Source organism: Eptesicus fuscus, chromosome 2 (genome assembly GCF_027574615.1).
Source record: "Eptesicus fuscus isolate TK198812 chromosome 2, DD_ASM_mEF_20220401, whole genome shotgun sequence".
NCBI classification, from domain to species: Eukaryota; Metazoa; Chordata; class Mammalia; order Chiroptera; family Vespertilionidae; genus Eptesicus; species Eptesicus fuscus.
The window spans coordinates 93,393,622-93,412,242 of NC_072474.1; the positions used below are offsets into that span (position 1 = coordinate 93,393,622).

Below are 18,621 nucleotides of genomic sequence, written 5' to 3' on the forward strand. Positions count from 1 at the left end.
CATAATAAAAACAAACTGTGCCATATGGGGATAACATATAAATTATACTATTATCTTATTAGTGCTCATGAATTGTGTGATGATTTTTGGTTCAGTAAATTAATTCAAATTCAGATAGTGTTTTGTAGGATTAGGAAAAGTATGTGCATGTCATATGGTCAAGGCAGCCCAGCCTATTAGTGTTGGACATTAAAAAAATATTTTCAAAATATTCAGTCTTGCCTTTACCTGATTATTTGAAGCCTTGAGGCTTAAATGTGAGTAGATTATTGTGGTCCATCAAAATTATGTTTGTTAATGTTGTAGGAAAATATGTAGAGATACTGCTTAATCATTAAGGACTAAATGTGCTCAGAAATATTAGGTTTTAGCTGATCTCCCAGTTGAAACACTGAACTTCTGCAGTGATGTGATTATGCAGAAATACTTGAATGGAATGTACTTTGTCATTTCTTTAAAATTCCCCTCCTACAAAAGGGCTTCACCCTAGCCAGTTTGACTCAGTGGATAAAGTATCAGCCTGCGGACTGAAGGTTCCTGGGTTCGATTCTGGTCAAGGGCACATGCCCCGGTTGCGGGCTCGGTCCTCAGTAGGGGGCGTGCAGAAAGCAGCCGATCAGTGATGCTTTCTCATCATTGATGTTTCTGTCCTGCTCTCCTCCCTTCCTCTCTAAAATTAATAAAAATATATATATTTTAAAAAGGGTTTCTGTTTTGAATGGCACACATAGAGCAGCCTGATAATAAATATATATATGATAAAATTTCCCTCCTATTGCCCTAGCCGGCTCAGTGGATAGATCGTCAGCCTGGGGACTATGGGGTTCAATTCCGGTAAAGGGCATGTACCTCGGTTACAGGTTCCCTGGCCCTGGTCAGGGTGTGTGCAGAAGGCAACCAGTTTGATGTGTGTCTCACATCGTCCCATCGATGTTTCTCTCTGTCTCTCCCTCTCCCTTCCCACTCTCTCTAAAAATGAGTGGGTGAGGATTAATAAAAATATAAAAATAAAATTATCCTGTAATTGCGGAAAATGTATCAAAACTTAAAATGCACATACCTTTATTCTAGTAATTTTATATTCCTTATCCTAAAAAGATTAATGAAGTGTTTAAGAATGTATTTATAGGAACATTCACCATAGTATTGTTTTTCTTTTTTTTTTTTTAATATATTTTTACTGATTTCAGAGAGGAAGGGAGAGAGAGAGAAGGAAACATCAATGATAAGAGAGAATCATTGCTCAGCTGCCTTCTGCACACCCCGCACTGGGTATGGAGCCCAGAACCCGGACATATGTCCTGATCAGGAATCGAACTGTGACCTCCTGGTTCATAGGTCAATGCTCAACCACCGAGCCATGCCAGCTGGGCAGCATTGTTTTTCATATACAATTTTGGAAATGATGCGATTAAATGGAATATTGTGCAGCATTAAAAGTTATGTAGAATTGGGTTTGGGCATTAAAAGATTTGCAACTAGTTATTAAGTATGACTAAAAGGTAGCAAAATAACTTGAAGTGTTCTATTTTGTAAAATTATGTGTACATGCAAATATATTACAAAAATGTATGTCAATTGGGGAAAAAGGAGACATATGTAAAACTTTAGACAATAAAAAAAAATGTATGCCTGGAACACATTTAACCAAAATGTTAACAAAATGATTATCATTGGATGGTGGGATTTTGTCTATTTTGCTTACTGCTCTATTCTGACTACTAGAACATACTGAGCAACATCGGAATATAGGAAAATTTTTAAAGTCATTGTTTTGTTTTAATATGTTTTTATTTCAGAGAGGAAGGGAGAGGGAGAGAGAGAGAAACATCAATGATGAGAATCATCGATTGCTGCCTCCTGCACCCCTTCTACCAGAGATTAAGTCCGCAATCCGGCATGTGCCTTGACTGGGAATTGAACTGTGACCTCCTGGTTCATTGGTCAATTCTCAAGTACTCAGCCACACCGGCTGGCCTGTTTTTTGTTTGTTTATTTGTTTTAAGAGACTTTATGTTTTTATTTTCTATGTGAGGTTCTCTACCGAATCTTCAGATCCATAATGTAGACTCTATTTATATGGTTATGTTTCTTAAACCCCAAATTGAAACCCATGACCTGATGTTGATGACCATTTAGAACAAGCATGCCCAACGCAAAGGCTAAGATGGGCCAAATAAACAAGGTTTAAGTTTATGTGGGCCTCAAAAAAACAAAAGCTTCAATTGTCATAGAAACGTAGGTTTATTTCGATAGAGACATGCTGAATACAAAGGGCTGAAATAAATGAGTAATCATTAACATAAAATAATAGAACATTTTAATAAAAATTAATATTTTTTCTTGAACATTAACTTACCAGACACTGAATAATTGCACAAGTTAATAAGTGTAACACAAATAAACCTATTTTTTTTGTCTCTGAAAGCGAAATATTTCCTGTTGCGCACACCAAACAAGTCAGTACAAGACTAATAAGTTGGCAATCGGCTGCTAAAATATTCGCTGCTAGTATTAGTGGAGAGAGATGGTGCGCCTGCACATAAGGTGCATAAGGGAAATTAATACAACATGATTATAGTAATCAGTCATTAGCAACTGTTGTCATTAGTCATTAGCAACTGTTGTCATTAGTTATTAGTAATTATGTATAACAGGATATTGTAAAAATTAAGCTACGAAATTTTTATTAAAACGTTTCTTACATACCGTTATATTGGCTGGGCCACAAAAATATTCATGCTGCGAGTTTGACATGCTTGACTTAGAATATTTTAACCTGGGCACATCTTATTTTCCATCTTCATTTTCAAAAATAGCTTGATTTTAAGCTGGCAATGAATTGAGTTGTTGCAAATAAAGTTGACACATGAATTTCTGAGGAATTTGAAAGCAAATAGACTTTTAAAATCTGAAAACCTTATTTTAGCAAAATGCACATAGAAGGCATTTGTTAAATTTTTTTCAGATAGGCCCCGGCTGGGTAGCTTAGTTGGTTAGAGTGTTCTCCAATGCACCAAGGTTGTGGGTTCAATGACTGTTTAGGACACATACGAGAATCAACCAATGAATGCATAAGTAAGTGGAACAACAAGTCAATGTTTCTCTCCCTTTCTCTCTCTCTCAAATAAATTTTTTAAAATATATTTTATTGATTTTTTACAGAGAGGAAGGGAGAGGGATAGAGAGCCAGAAACATCGATGGGAGAGAAACATCCATCAGCTGCCTCCTGCACACCTCCTTCTGGGGATGTGCCCGCAACCAAGGCACATGCCCCTGACCGGAATCAAACCCGGGACCTTTTCAGTCCACAGGCCGACACTCTATCCACTGAGCCAAACCAGCCAGGGCCAAATAAATTTTTTTTTAAAAAAATTAAAAAGCATATTTGTCAGATAAATGGATACTTTTCTGTATTTATGTTTTGAGGAAAGCCATAGGAGTCTTAGCTCAGATATTTTCAAACCAACGTTATGACTGTGAGCTGTGTGAGGTCTGGTCAGAGAGAACATTGACTAGGACACTTATTCATTGATTTGAAAGAACTTTTTTGTTGCTGGTTTTGGAGTTTAGTTTAAAAAAATATTAGTGATAATTTTGAGCAGATTTATTTGCACAAACAGGCAGGACTTTCCCCCTCTTTCCTGAATCTAGTCCATAAAAGTAAAATGTTTCATCCATGGGTAACCAAGTTTTAAATATAATCATTTCATCACACCTCCTGAGGCCATGAATTCATTCTTTCTCATTTATGGTTTTGTTGTTGTTTTTGTTTTTGAGTGGAGTTAAAATTTTTTAAGGTAAAACAAACTCAATTTAAATGAATATTGAAGTAAAATTTAGTTACTGTGGACAGTACCACGTGACAGGGAAATGGGACTTTGAAAACTCAGAAATTTAATTCTGCACAAATAAAAATCATTTCATTCTCCTGTGAAAGTCTCAAAAAAGTCCTTTTCTCCGCATATCATAAGAATCCCACCCTCAGCAACAACCAGGGGAAATAAGCCCCTCTCCTCTCCTCTCCTGTAACACTTTGGAAAGTCTAATGACATATGGGAGCAGGAGTTCCTGTCATAGGTATGCATTTTTTAATTCTTTAACTTAAATAGGTGAATTGTGTTAGATCACAGGATATTTGAAAATTACTTTAAGTAGGAAAAATCCCCCAAAACAGAACAGCCCCTCAATGTCTTCTGCATTTGTATCTGATTTTGAAGATATGATATACACTGTGGTAGCATTCATTAAAATACAAAACATGACCATTCTAATAAACAGTATTCATTTGAGGTTTAGTCCAATGGCTAACTTTCCTTTCTTCTTATTCATTGTAGTTGAGGCAGTCCCAGTCCTACTGCACAGACACAGAATGTCTTCAGGAATGTAAGTAACGATGGGACAGGAGGAGGCTTGGCATTGAGGGCAGAATTAGAGGCCAGATGACTGGGCATATTTGTCAGAAATTATTCTTAGTTCTTTAAGAAAATGGTCCTCAGTAATGTATTGCTACTTAAATATTTCATCTCTAACTGAAAAAAATTGTGTGGTTTTTCTTGTTTTGTTTTTGCCTCGAAAACAAATCCTGTTCATTGAAGAAAATTCACAAAGAAGAAAAAAGAAAAGGAAAAACGTCCAGAATACTAAAAGATAACCACTGTTGACTAACTTGGCGTAAACCCTTCCGGGTCTTTTTCTTGGCAAATATATGTGTAACAGGGCACTTTTGGCTGGTTGAACTGGAACATTGAGGCTGCTAGCACAAACCTTGCTCTTCCCTTAGCATCTATTTTTATCCATTGGCAGCTCTGAGAACTTCTGAGTAAAGGAAGAGGCCATTCTTTCCCGAGGTTTGGAAGCTTTGGGAGCCTGTATAGTCATTCCTTTGGTTCTGACGTTAGCATTCTCAAGAGGAATGAGCATTAGGGAGGTTTCTGTCTGTGTCTTTATGCTCAGTGGTGACAGTAAAGTGAGAATCAGCAGCAAGGTGGATCCTGCGTGGGAATGCAGCTGACAGACTTGGTGGCTATTATGTTAAATATCTTTTCTTTCAGGACAGAAATAACTTGAAGGGTGCTTTGGGGAAACTGATAACTAACATTTAAGTCAGTCCAGTCTTGTGCTATATTAATTCAACACTTAAAGAAGGGAAGTATGACATTCACAGAATAATGAGACCTGGCACAATTAGGTTTCATATACACTTATAAAAAGGGGATCACTTTGTATTGTTTTTCACTACTGTATTATGAAAATATCAGTATATACCTATATTAAAAATACCAACTGCTCTGGCCAGTGTTCTCAATGGTTTTTAGAGCATCGGCCCATGCACCTAAGGGTCACGGGTTCGATTCCCAGTCAAGTGCACATACCTGGGTTGCAGGTTTGATCTCCAGCCCTGGTTGGGAGGCAACCAGCTGATGTGTGTCTCTCACATCCTTGTTTCTCTCTCTCTCTTTCTCCTCCTCCCTCCCTCCCTTTCGCCTTCTCTAAAAATCAATGGAAAAAATATTCTCAATTGAGGATTAATTTTTTTGCTCTTATAAGCAATTCTTAAACATCCTTTGTATGCACATTTTAGGGCTTTTGACATAATGCTAAATTGCATTTATTTATAGGCTAGTTGTTTATATTTAACATCTCTGAAGCTGAGCTCCACTTTATTATGTATATGAAGTAAAACCACAGTAAAGTACCTTTATAAAGGGGCTTGTTATTACATGAGTAATTGTTGTTCTTGTGGTGTGTACTGGGTGTTTCATCAAATTCTATAAATATAACAACTTATAGGAGCTGGTACAGTGCCTCGTCCAAAGTAAAAATTTTGTCAAAACGTAGTCCATTGGTGCAACAGGGTAAGTATTTTATGCCTCTGTAGAGCAGGTAATGGTACTGTGCAGATGTGTTAAGTTGTTAGGATGATGAGTGGTGGTTCTCTCACTTCACCTTTCTTTATGTTGCTTCTTAAATAGCATTTATTAATCTGCATTATGTCTTCTGATAAGCAACTCAGTTTTTTGACTCAGCAGGTAAAGCTAAAACTTGTTTTTCTAGTTGAAAATAATCCTACTGAACTTACAGGAAAACTAGTGTTTATTACATTTGTGGTATTTATGACCTTTGAGCCAGACCCACCTGTAAACAGATACACTCTTATTTCTGTGAGTGAAATTTTCACTTCTTTAATTTATTTGATTTAATAACAAGCTCCCTATCCTTTAGGAGTTTATTTTTTACTTATTTTTTATATATAATTTTTATTGATTTCAGAGAGGACGGGAGATAGAGAGATAGAAACATCAGTGATGAGAGAGAATCATTGATTAGCTGCCTCCTGCACGCCCCCCAGTGGGGAAATCGAGCCTGCAACCCAGGCATGTGCCCCTGGGGAACCAACCGGGGACCCTTTAGTCCACAGGCCGATGCTCTATCCACTGAGCCAAACCTGCAAGGGCCACTTCCTTAATTTAAATATAAAGGCAAACTCTAGTCCTTGAATATTAATTTGGTCATATTTACCAGTTTTTTCCTACCAGTTCTTTTAGCACTTATTGGAAATCCTTTCTGAGAGCCATATTTTTTAATGGTTTAAGCAGTTGTTTCCTCTGGGTAATAGAATCACTTTTCTGTTTATTCTAAATTTTCTCTAGTTAGCTCTTGCTGTTTTCACAAAATATAAATCAAAGGTTCCCATGACTCCCCTCTTGAGGTTCAATAATGTGCTAAAATGCCTCATAGAACATGGGAAAACAGGTAATTTACTATTACTGGTTTATTATAGAGAATACAGCTCAGGAGCAGCCAAATGGAAAAGATGCATAGGGAGGGCAAGGTAGGGTGAAGGGGGGGTGGTTTGCAGAACTCCTATGTCTCTTCTGGTGTGTCCTTCTCTCAGCACATTGATGTGTACACCAGCCAGCAAGCTCTCTGAACCCCATTGTTTTATGGAGGTTCCATTATGTAGGCAGGAAGGATTAAATCATTGGCCAAGGTGATTAACTTCTACCCTCTCTGGAGGTCAGGGATTGTAGCTGAAAGTTCCAACCCTCTAATCACCTCGTCTAAACCCTAGGCTACCAGCCCCCATCCTGACGCTAGGGGCCCACCAAGAGTCACCTCATTAGCATAAACTCAGGTATAGTTGAAAGAGATTAATTATGACTAACAAAAGATGTTCCTATCACTCAGGAAGTTCCAAGGTTTTGGATCTCTGTTCCAGGAATCAGGATGAAAGCCAAATACATATTTTTAATTATATCACAATATCACAGTACCTGTTATGCCTGCCATGTAGAATTGCGTATTTGAGATGATGTGGTTGAATAGGGAGCTCATTACTTCATATGGGAGCAGAATCTAGTTGCAATCTGTTAATAGATCTAGTTGCTGCGTGATTCTTTATATTGACTAAATTTCACTTTATTGTGATGTACACCCATGGTTTTGCTCTCTAGAATAGTTTAGAACAAATCTGCTCACTCTTCGGAAAGACTGCCTATTAGATAGAGATGTATGGAAACCAGCTCTATCACTAACTTACTCTTGAAGTAAATCAGCTTGAAAATGGGTAGCTGTACTGAGGATAATGTAATTATTGCATACCAGCTATTTTCAACCGTTTCATCTCATGGCACACATAAACTAATTACTAAAATTATGCGGTACATCAAAAATGTATTTTTTGCCATTCTAACAAAAAATAGGTATAATTTTGGTTCACACTGGATGGCTATTGTTTGTTGTGTTGACTCTTGTCATTTTTTTTATTTGACAATCTAAGGGAATAGAGGTCAGTGCCCCTGACTAAATAGTCAGGCATTGCATGTTTTAAAAGTTCTTGCGACACACCAGTTAAAAATTGCTGCTGTATATAATCCCCAAAATTATAGGCTTAAAGCCTATTGGTGCTTTGTCCACTTTCACTGTTCTAGTTCTACTTTTCCCAGTGGAAACTTATAAAAGTCTACAGAAATAATCCCTTATACTGCACCTCATAGAACTTCCTTCTCTACTCTTTCATCTTCCTGTGTCCAGCTATTAATTTAAATAGTTTCTTTGTGAATATTCCATTTGGCATCGTTTTTTATTTTTCTTCTTATTGTTATTTTAATTCTTATGAAACTGGCCAACCAATGGGTCTGGGCTGCCTGTCACTACTTGAGCCAGTTAAGCTGAGACAGGGTTGAGTCATATATGAGCGTTTATTCCAATAATGCCAGCAGTAAGGGAGAGCAGCAGGTCATCCACAAAACTCTGCTCTTGCCCGCCTGGTATGCTCAGTGGTTGAGCGTCAGCCTATGAACCCAGGAGATCGAAGTTTGATTTCCACTAGGGGCACATGCCTGGGTTGTGGGCTTGATCCCCAGTCGGGATCATGCAGGAGGCAGCCTATTGGTGATTCTCTCCCATCAGATGCTTCTGTCTTTCTCCCTCTCCCTTTCTCTCTGAAATCAATTTTTAACAAAAACCTGCTCTACCCCTTCCCATAAGCCAGCTGTTTATATTGGGTAGAAGAACAAAGATTACATGGGAAAGTAGGAATTACAGGCATGGGGAAATATAGTGACCAGCACGGCTGTGTCAGGATCTAAAGGAGGGGGCAAAGCACAAATGAAAACACTAGACAAGAAATATGAATTATTAAGGGGTGGGGGCCAGGTGGTGTCTCTTTCGTGAAGAACCTTTGGCAGGTCCGCTTTTTATTTACTTGAATAACATTTGCTCTTTAGCAATGCATATAGGCATATCAAAGGTAAAGTCTGGTAAACAGTAAAAGGATTATCAGATTAGGGCAGTGGTCGGCAAACCGTGGCTCGAGAGCCACATGTGGCTCTTTGGCCCCTTGAGTGTGGCTTGGCATTAGAACCACTTCTTCAAAATAGACTCGCCCAGGCCGAAAACTGACTTCTGTGCATGGGCCACGAAGTTTCAATCGCACTGTATGTGCACACCCGCACGTGGTATTTTGTGGAAGAGCCACACTCAAGGGGCCAAAGAGCCACATGTGGCTCGCGAGCCGCAGTTTGCCGACCACTGGGCTAGGGAATTGCCTTGAGCCACACTATCTCTTTTTCTGCCAAGGGCCATTTGTATATTTATAACATCATCCACGGCCATACAAAATTATCGACTTAAAAATTAGCCTGTTATATTTGGTCAGACATTTAATTAACTCACCCCTAATGCCTTGGCAGGGCCAGACCAAATGATTTCATGAGCCTTATACGGTCTGAGGGCAGGATGTTCTCCACCCCTTGTCTAGAGGCATCCTTCACTTCTTTTTCTTCCTCCTCCTACCACCATTCCAGTCAGTCACCAAGTGTACTTCCATCCTAATACCATTTGTATTTGACCCTTTCCATTCCCACTTCATCATCTTACCTAGGCTAGTTATTTCCACTAGGATCCATCTGCACTCGGTCTTTTCTGTGCTGTAGTTGACCTTAATACTGGTAATGGCTAATGTTTATTGAATACCTACTGTGTACCAGGCACCGTGCTAACTGCCTTTCATGTACTAATCATTTCACCCTCACAACTCTCTGAGATGATGGTAGTATTTCCATTTCACAGCTAAAGAAACTGAGGCATAGATCACATAGCTAAGAGATGGTGTCAGTTCTTAAAAAGTTAATGACTTAATTAGGAGAAATAGGAAACCATTTCTTTAAACTAGAAATGCTCTACTAGTCCAGAGAAGAAAGGAAAGAGTGGTCAGAGAAAATGGAGATTTTTACAGGAGAGAGAGAGGGATGTAGGATATAGGAGAATAAATAGAGCTTATGTATAAGAACATGTCAGATGGGAAAAATAATGAGTACCCCAAGGCTGAGTTTGCAAAGTTGGCAAATGCTGTCAGCCAAACTAGTATTGAACTATTGCATCAGATTCATTTGGAAAGCTTTGAAAATATCTAACCCCACCCCTGAGTTGCTTCTGAATTAGATGATGTGAATTAGAATCTATGGTGTAGATATTGTTGCAGGCTATCCTGATACACAGGAGACTAGGAACCACTGGCTAAAGAGAAGGTATAGGGTTGACAAAGGATGCTTTTTCTGAGAAATGATGAGTTAATATTGATGAATGGGCCAAATATTAAGAAGGGCCAGGCTGAAAGAGTTCAGAGTGAAGCAACAGAGTGAGTCACTGGGTTGGTCAGCAGAGATGTGTTAAGAGCAGAGTTTTCTGGCAGCAAAATGCAGGAAGGGAAGGCTGCAATAGGAACCAAGCTCTGAGACAGTTACAGGGAACTAAGTGTCATATTATCATTATGAGAGTTTTAAAAAGGAGTGGGCCTTTTGTCAGGGCTGCTTGGTCCAGAAATATGAATTAGTAAATTTGTGATCTGAGGTTCAACTCTGAAGCTTCAGAATCTTTTACTTACAAAGAATATAAAAAAGTAAAGGATCCATTTTTCAAATTGAATAAAATAAGAATTGGCATTGGAGTTACACTTCTGGTTTATACAATTAATCTAATATTTTATTTCTGAGAGGGGCACTATAAGAGGTGATAATGTACAGCTATCTTTCTTTGGCTAACTTTAAATCTAGTTTTACTTATCAGGTAGTTATAAGCTTTCTTATAAAAAATTCTTTTTAAATCTGTATTTTCCAACTTGACTACCTACAGTTCTAACAGTTTTCAGAGGCCTGCCTCACTATGTGATATTGTCAAATTATGACATAGCAAAGAGGTCAAGAGCACAGGTTCTGGAATGAGAACACTTGGATTTAAATCCCAACTTGGCCACACACCACCTATATGTCATTGGGATTTAATCCCCTTTCCCCCCAGTTTTCTCATCTATAAAATGAATATATGATAGTACCTACACCATAAAATAAAATTGTTAAATGGATTAAGAGAGATAATGCTTGTTTCAAAGTAACCACTGAAATTTTTGCTATTTAGTAATGAAATAATAAATAGTATTTGCTTTTAAAAAATCACTATTGGAGCAGCATATAGCACAGAATTAGAGGAGAGAAGAGTAGGTATGGGGAGATCTGTTGAGAGGCCATTGCAATAGACCAGACAAGAAGTGAAGGTAGCTAGAGCAAGTGTGGGAGTAGAGCTAGAATTGGACAGATTTGAGTGATATTAAGGTAGTAAAATGGACAGAAAATTCATGGTGTGTTAAGTAGAAGATCACTGAGAGAGAACAAAAGATGTTCTCATAGGTTTCTGGCCAAGGCAGCTGAATAAATGGAGACCTAGTTTGGTGGAACAGGGGAAATGTTAGTTATTTTAGTTTGGGACGTTGAGTATGTTAAGTGTGAGGTGGGATTTAGTCATCTGTGTTTTAAGAAGCTGCTGAATGGTTCTAATGTATACCAAAGTTTAAGAACATTTGATGGCCGTGTCATAGGCGACCTTTGGAAAAGCTGTTCAAATGATAGTGGAGGTGGATACCAACCAGAGCCGTGATGGGAAGTAGTGAAATGTAGACAGTTCTCAAGGGAAAGGGGTTAAGGTAGGGAAAATGAAGATTTTTTTTTTTTAAGATGGGATAAACTTGATCACAATTCAGTGATTATGGCTGCAATTGAGAAGGGGGTGTTAAATACACAAGAGAGAAGATAGTGGATCCTCTGTAAGAGCAATGGGATCCAAAGCTCAAGTGGAGAAATTGGTTTTAATTATAAAAGAGTTACATTTAGTATAATAGGAGGGAACCAAGGAAAAGATATGTATATAGAAAAAAACCCTGCTGATTCATTGTGTGATGAATAATGCAATTTTGGTGACTGAATACTACGTTATCCAGCTGTTTCTGGAGTAGTGATTGGGGTTGGAACAGACCGAGGCTACATTCCTATCGAGCCTGCTCTTGGGCTAGCTCAACCCTTTGCCTGACTTTGTCACCTTTGGTCACTAATCCTTTGGCCTCAGCAGTGCCACCCATCATGGCCTTCACTTTCTTGGGAGTGAGTCCTGGGCCCACGGACCCCAGTGCAATGCATCTTGCATGAATTTCTTTTACTTTTTCCTGAGGCAAGGAGAACAAAACCAAACCGTTATAGTCTTGACAGCCTATTTTAATAATCAACTAGAGATACTATGCTTAGAAATTCAATCTTCTATAATTTTCATTTATGATAATTGAATTTTCTAATCATTGTTCGGTGGCCTCCTTCACGCCCCCTACTGGGGATCAAGCACACAACCTGGGCATGTGCCCTTGACCAGAATCGAACCTGGGACCTTTCAGTCCTCAGGCCGACGCTCTGTCCACTGAGCCAAACCAGATAGGGCTGACATTTCTTTGATAAATGCATAGACTTTAAAATACCTAGATCTGAATGCAACTTCTTTTTGCAAAAAAGGCCAAATTAATATCTCTTTGTTTGAGAATATCATTAAAGGGATCTTCAATCTACATATGATACAACTCAGATGTTTCTTTTTCCTTAAGCTGTTATTTTTTTCTCGCTGCTTCTGTAATTAAAATGCAGAATTCCTCCTTCCCCAAAAGTAAGTGTCTTTATTGTATTTCAGGTAATTTTAACCTGGGTTCTGTAGATCTCAATATATCTGGATTAATGGCTTTGTGGGACCATGAACTTTCCACAGTTATATGCAAAATTGTTGAATGTGTATACATGAATTTGTACAGTGAAGAGAGTCCCCTTAATTTTTATCAAATTCTGAAAGGATTCTATTATCCCAAGATATTAAGAACTACACTATTAAAATCTTCATTTAATAGGTTTTGGCTTTTGACTATTTTTTACCATTTACCATTTAGATTTTCTCACAGGAGGAAAGGGAAATTTAAAATGTAATACTTAATAATTCTACTTCTCTAAGTTATGACTACAGTTTTTTATATTACTACAGTTTTTGAAGTTAACATTTAAACATAATTGTTTTTACATTTATCTAACAATATTGAAATCATGCTCCAGTTTTTGTTGCAAATATATATATTTTTTCTTTAGTGCCAGGACCCTCTGGTGATAATGGTATCAGTATTACCATGATCTTAATGGCCTGGATGGTAATTGCATTGATCTTGTTTCTACTGAGACCTCCTAATCTTCGAGGATCCAATCTAACTGGGAAGCCAACCAGTCCTCATAATGTAAGTGCTGTGGATTAGAAACCCATTTGAAGAGGTGGGGGGCGGGGTATGGCCTGAAAAGGGGGAGGAGTTTGTTTTGACTGAAAGATCTGAATTAGCAAAAGGAAGATTTAATTCACGGAGTAAGTTTAAGTTCTTCCTTTGTCATCCTAGTAAATCTTGCAACCTCAAATGGCGTAGTGTTCATAGAGTTTACATACAGAGATAAGCATAGTAGCCCAAAAATAATTTTAAAATGATTTCCAATTTTTACTCACACAAGAAACATTAAAAATGATTCAGCATATGATAATCTATTGCAATATTTCTCAGATCTCAGTCCTCTTCCCCAGTTCTACCCACCTCTCAGTTGATTCTTTGACTGTCATGTTTCCAGCTCCCTGAATTCTCTTACTAGCTGCAATTGAAATGGTTTTATCCACACTCCATTTTCTCCCCTCTGTTCTAGCTAATACAGTAAAGACACTGAGTCTATCTGGCTAAATCCTGTTTTCCCATCCTATTTCTCTCAAACTCATTTTTCCGGTTTCTGCATTACAATAGATCAGCTGAGCTGGCAAAAGCAGAGGTAGGAATCACCCATGTTGATAAATTGTGATAGTCATGATTACAACCATTTTTAGAATTTTCTATATGAAAAACATCACTTCATCATGTTTTCTCACAGGAGGAAAGGGAAATTGAAAATGTAATACTTCATAATTCTACTTTTACTAGAATCCTACCCAGGACAGAGTTCTCGGTACTGTCTTTTCTAGAACCTCTATTAAAGGGTTCCTTTTAATCATTTTCAGAACCAGCAGTTATTTATTATAACTTTTTTCATTTGATTTGGATATTATCTCTTTTAAAATATTTCTGTGATGGATTCATTTGTTGAACATCAAATTATCCCACAAATTCCCTTCTTCAACCTTCATCATGTGTAATTCCTAAAATAATTGCTTCTTTTCCTTAATCCCGTGTTGTTAATATAAGAAAGAAGTTCAGTTAAACTAATTTCTTATGTAAGAGAAAGCAAATGTGCAATGTTAATTGGTCAGTGCTTTGGTTTTTTTAGGATTAGAATATTTAGATGTATAGCATGCTGACTTCAGTTAAAAAAGAAAGTCTCATTAGCACTATCTAAAAAAGCCTTAAATTTATTTTTGTTTTTTGTCTTGGAGAGGGTATTAGCCATTAAACAGCTGTCTTGATAAATTGCTTTCTCCTTAGCCCTTTTTCTTACTTTCTATATACATTTTTATTTTCTATAAAAAATCTACTTCCTCATCATTTGGAGCTAAAGAAATCCAATTTAATAAACTAATATAGAAGCCATTAAAAATGACAAGATTACAGCCCCCTGAGCCTTAGGTCATTGTTAGCAGCAGTAGTCCCATTGCTCTAAGAAGCAAGAAAACGTATTGAATAATTCCAAGTAGAAAAATTGATCACCCTCTCCTCCGGCCTCATGCATGTCAGAGCAAATAAATGGAATCTTCCTGAAGATCCCTGAAGTGCTGATATTCCCTTTACAGTTCAGGTGCTTTCTATTGCAAGTTACAAAAATCAGCTCAACCTGGTTAAGTAAGTGCTTTATTGGTTTACACATCAGAAAATCCAGAGGTAGAGTCAGTGTTTAGAAAGTTTAACAGTGCCATCAAAGACAATTCTTTCATCATACCATCAGCTTCATTCCAAGATGGGCTCCCTCTGTACTCATTAGATAGCTGCCAATAGCATCTGGAGCCACGTGCATCCTCATTGACATTCTGTAGTGAGAAACAAGTCTCGAGTTCATTTTGTACTGTACTCAATCCATCACCTTAGCAAGAGAGAAGAGACTACCTTTATTAGTTTAAATAGCACCTCTGGAGCTGTTAGGGAGAGCAGTTTCATCCAAAACATATCACTGTTAAACAATTTTCCTTTCTTCCATAGCACAGGGAAGAATGAGACAAACATTGGTGAAATACTGGTAATCTAGTGTTCCCCTGTGCAAAACTGTATGAAAAATCCTAGTAAGGATATGACTTGAGATGGGAAGTTGGGGGATACTGCTGCTCAGTTCTTACTAAATGTGTTAGATTGGTTGCACTGGGATTTAAGAAGTCAATTCTATAATTTCTCTCTAATACAGGGACAAGATCCACCAGCCCCTCCTGTGGACTAACTTTGTGATATGGGGAAGTGAAAATAGTTAACACCTTGCACGACCAAATGAACGAAGATGACCAGAGTACTCTTAACCCCATTAGAACTGTTCTTCCTTTTGCATCTGCAATATGGGATGGTATTGTTTTAATGAGCTTCTAGAAATTTCATTTGCAAGCTTATTTTTGCTTCCTGTGTTATCACCATCCTATTCACGGTGTATTTGAGTAAATGATTATATTTTAAAAAATAACATGGGTTTTTTGGTTACCCTAAACTCAAACATTCCATTCATTCTATTTGTAACTGTGATCACAATTTTGGTGATGATTTCTGGCCTGATTGAAGGAAATTTAAGATCTCTGCATTTAAATATTTTCAATAGTTTTGATAGATTTTAAGGTTGCTTTTTTCATAGGCTATTTATAAAGTTATTTGGGGTTGTCTGAGGTTGTATGAAAGAAAATTAGAACCACACTATATTTCTACTTACCTTGGTAGTTTATTTGTGTGTGGGTAGCAGTTCTTGGGACTGTGGCAGCCTTTGGAATATTTTACAAGTTACAGCTGAAATCTGCATCATCATTACAACTGGCTTATGTGACTAGAAAAGGAGGAGAGAAGAAATTATATAACTGTTTACTAAGGTTTTTATTCCCATAAAAATGTCTAATATTAAGAAAACTTTAAATAAACATGATTTAAATATGGTGGATGATTTTCAATCCATTATATGACATTTGAAGCCACTGTATATCAATTAGCTTTACAAGGTTCATGAAAGGAGGAAAATAGTTAATTCTTTTTGCCTTTGCCAGGTATAATCTATTCAGTAATAATTTAATCTGTAATTTATTTCTTAAATGGGTGCCTCTCAGAAAGCTTCCTTTCTGTTCAAACACTTCCCTGTTAAATGAAACTCTTGAAGCTAACTGTATTGGGAGCCTGTTTGCTTACTGACATTTGAATGCTATTTGCTTATTTACTCTATTTTCCTTTGAAGAAAAATATTTGAGTATTTTGTTGTCCTTCTGACTTTTAAAAATATTTAATGAATTTTTGGTTTACTCCAAGGGAAAAGGAGAAAAATGAGGAACAATCAAGGATCTTTTTCTAACCCTATATCTCATTCTCATTTGGTAATGGAATGGATTGGGGTGGGGAAATATAGGCAAAATTTTGAACTGTATGAAAAGTAAAAAGTTGCATTGTTTTGGTTAGTTTGAAAGAAAATGAATACAAATGGCATTTTAAAAAGGCATCACCTATGTGGTTATGGAATTTTTTTCTAGCAAGTGATTACAGATGATTTATGGGGGCTAGAAGAAATTTTGCTATCAATGTAAGGAGTTTCCCCCCTAGACCTGTCTAGCTTTTCACTGTATTGATCTGAGAAATTATATGAATTGAATAAACTTCTCAAAATTGTTGTACTATTTAAGAGTCTCTGATCTAGTTGTATGACACTCCTTAGGATATCCCTCCCCCCCCCACCCCGCTTTATTATGATTATATTCTGGGTCATAAACATTGTAAGGGCTTCATTTCATTGTATAATCCAATATTGACTCCTTGCATTCCTCCTGTGCATCTTGGCTTTGTGCTCAACTTCTTGGAGTAATATAACCTATTCTTAATTATTTGTCTAATCAAGGGTATTGTGACACAGGTAAGTCAGATCCTGGATAAATAAACACCATGGACAAGGTTTTCCTCTTGCTGTGGCATACTGGAAGCCTTCCCAGCTCTATAGCTATATCGTGTTTAAAGCAGAACAGTCAGGAATGGCGTAAGATGGAGCTCAATGCCTATAAGCATTCCTATTTCTGCTCTTGCCCCCCTGAACTTTGAAGGTTTCCACGTATATCCCAAGTCTGTTCTCTAAACTGCTAGAAATCCTGGCAGAGATCCTGATGTATTCACTGGCAGAGATCCTGATGTATTATTTGTGAGCCATTGATTCATGTAAATCAATGGCTCACAAATAATTGAGAATTGGCTTTGGTAGAAGATATGGCTGTGACATGGCAACAATGTCTAGTGTCAGTTAGAGACCTAGAAATCTGGGTTCTTATTCCTAGTTCTTCGTTTCTGTCACATGCACTTAATTGACATTACATCTAGAATATTAACCTTTTCCTGTATGGATTATCTATCAGTAACAAAAGTTTTTAGTGGAGTATTTAGTCTTGGGTTTTTTGCTTGTAAAATATCTGCAGTCCTAAAAAAACATAGTGTGCTACTACATATAAAGTATTCCTGTTAACCTAACTAGTAATTTATATTCTTTTTAATTCTTAAAGCTTCCACATGTGGCCTTTTTATTTAAGCACACTCTTCTTATTCATTACTTGGCTTGTAAACATTCACCTGAATTATGGCTACAAGCATTTTTAAATAATCTGGAAAAAAGAAAAATAAATCTTCACATTTTAATCACTGCGGGCTCTTAAACATTCCACAAATGCCATTCAGAATTTATTTTTAGAGTCATTTAATGTTCCTTTAAGCAAAATAATGCTTTGTTTATTTGCTTTCCATTTGGAAAAAAAGTTAACATTGGAACTATGTTTAGTAAAAGATTTTATCATGTAGATATCCAAGCACTGTTCCCTGGTCAGCAAGTCATATTTTAAACAACTTGTAGAGATTTTCTGAAGTAACTATTAAGTTCAGCTATTCCATAGTTACCTTAGTGTCTTTGTGTGGTATGTAATATGATAGTGTTTATGGAATTACCAAATTCTTACATTTTCAAAGGAACATTGGAAATTTACCATTCTGAATGATAGTCTGTCACTCTAAATGAATAGTGCTAAACTTTGACCAGCTCAGCTTAAGACACAAAATAGCAACTTGAAAGAAAAATGGGAGTTTACAGTTAATGAGTTAAATTTTTGTTGTTGAATTAGTAGGTTTTGTTTTAACATAATATTTCCAAATGAAAAATCATGTATTTGTTACCATGTCTGATGATTACTTTGTTAAAAGGAAAGTGGTCATATGCTATGCTAAATGTTAATTGCTGTTTTTAAATGTTTAATCATGCCAAACAAATCATGTCTGTGCCATCCAGAGTTTATTGTAATCTCTTACTGAGTACTTGGATTGGGATAAAGGGCTTGTACTATGCACTTTTTATTAATGAATAAATAGAAAATGTTAGTAACACTCATTGTTTTCTGTTTGGCTTTTTTTTGGAAGAGAACCAAGTACTTCTGCTTAGTAAAATGTTAACATCCTTTATTAAACAGTTTCTTTGTAAGCCTTTTTACCCCTAACTAAAGACTTTCCTGCCTTAGCCAGTTTGGTTCAGTGGATAGAGCGTCGGCCTGAGGACTAAAGGGTCCTGGGTTTGATTCCCATGAAGGGCACCTGCCTAGTTGCAGGC

At 37.0% G+C, this 18,621-nt stretch overlaps 1 protein-coding gene across 2 annotated transcripts in view; it reads left to right on the forward strand.

The window, feature by feature from the left end:
• SMIM14 (small integral membrane protein 14) overlaps positions 1-18,401 on the forward strand; it is a 56,108-nt gene extending 37,707 nt beyond the window's left edge. For both annotated transcript variants that reach the window (XM_054729451.1, XM_008140231.3), the window contains exons 3-5: positions 4,339-4,387; positions 12,952-13,094; positions 15,217-18,401. In XM_054729451.1, coding sequence (XP_054585426.1) covers positions 4,339-4,387; positions 12,952-13,094; positions 15,217-15,249 — 225 coding nt within the window. In that variant the 3' untranslated portion in view covers positions 15,250-18,401. The remainder of the gene's footprint in view (positions 1-4,338; positions 4,388-12,951; positions 13,095-15,216) is intronic.
• The last annotated feature ends 220 nt before the right edge of the window (positions 18,402-18,621 follow it).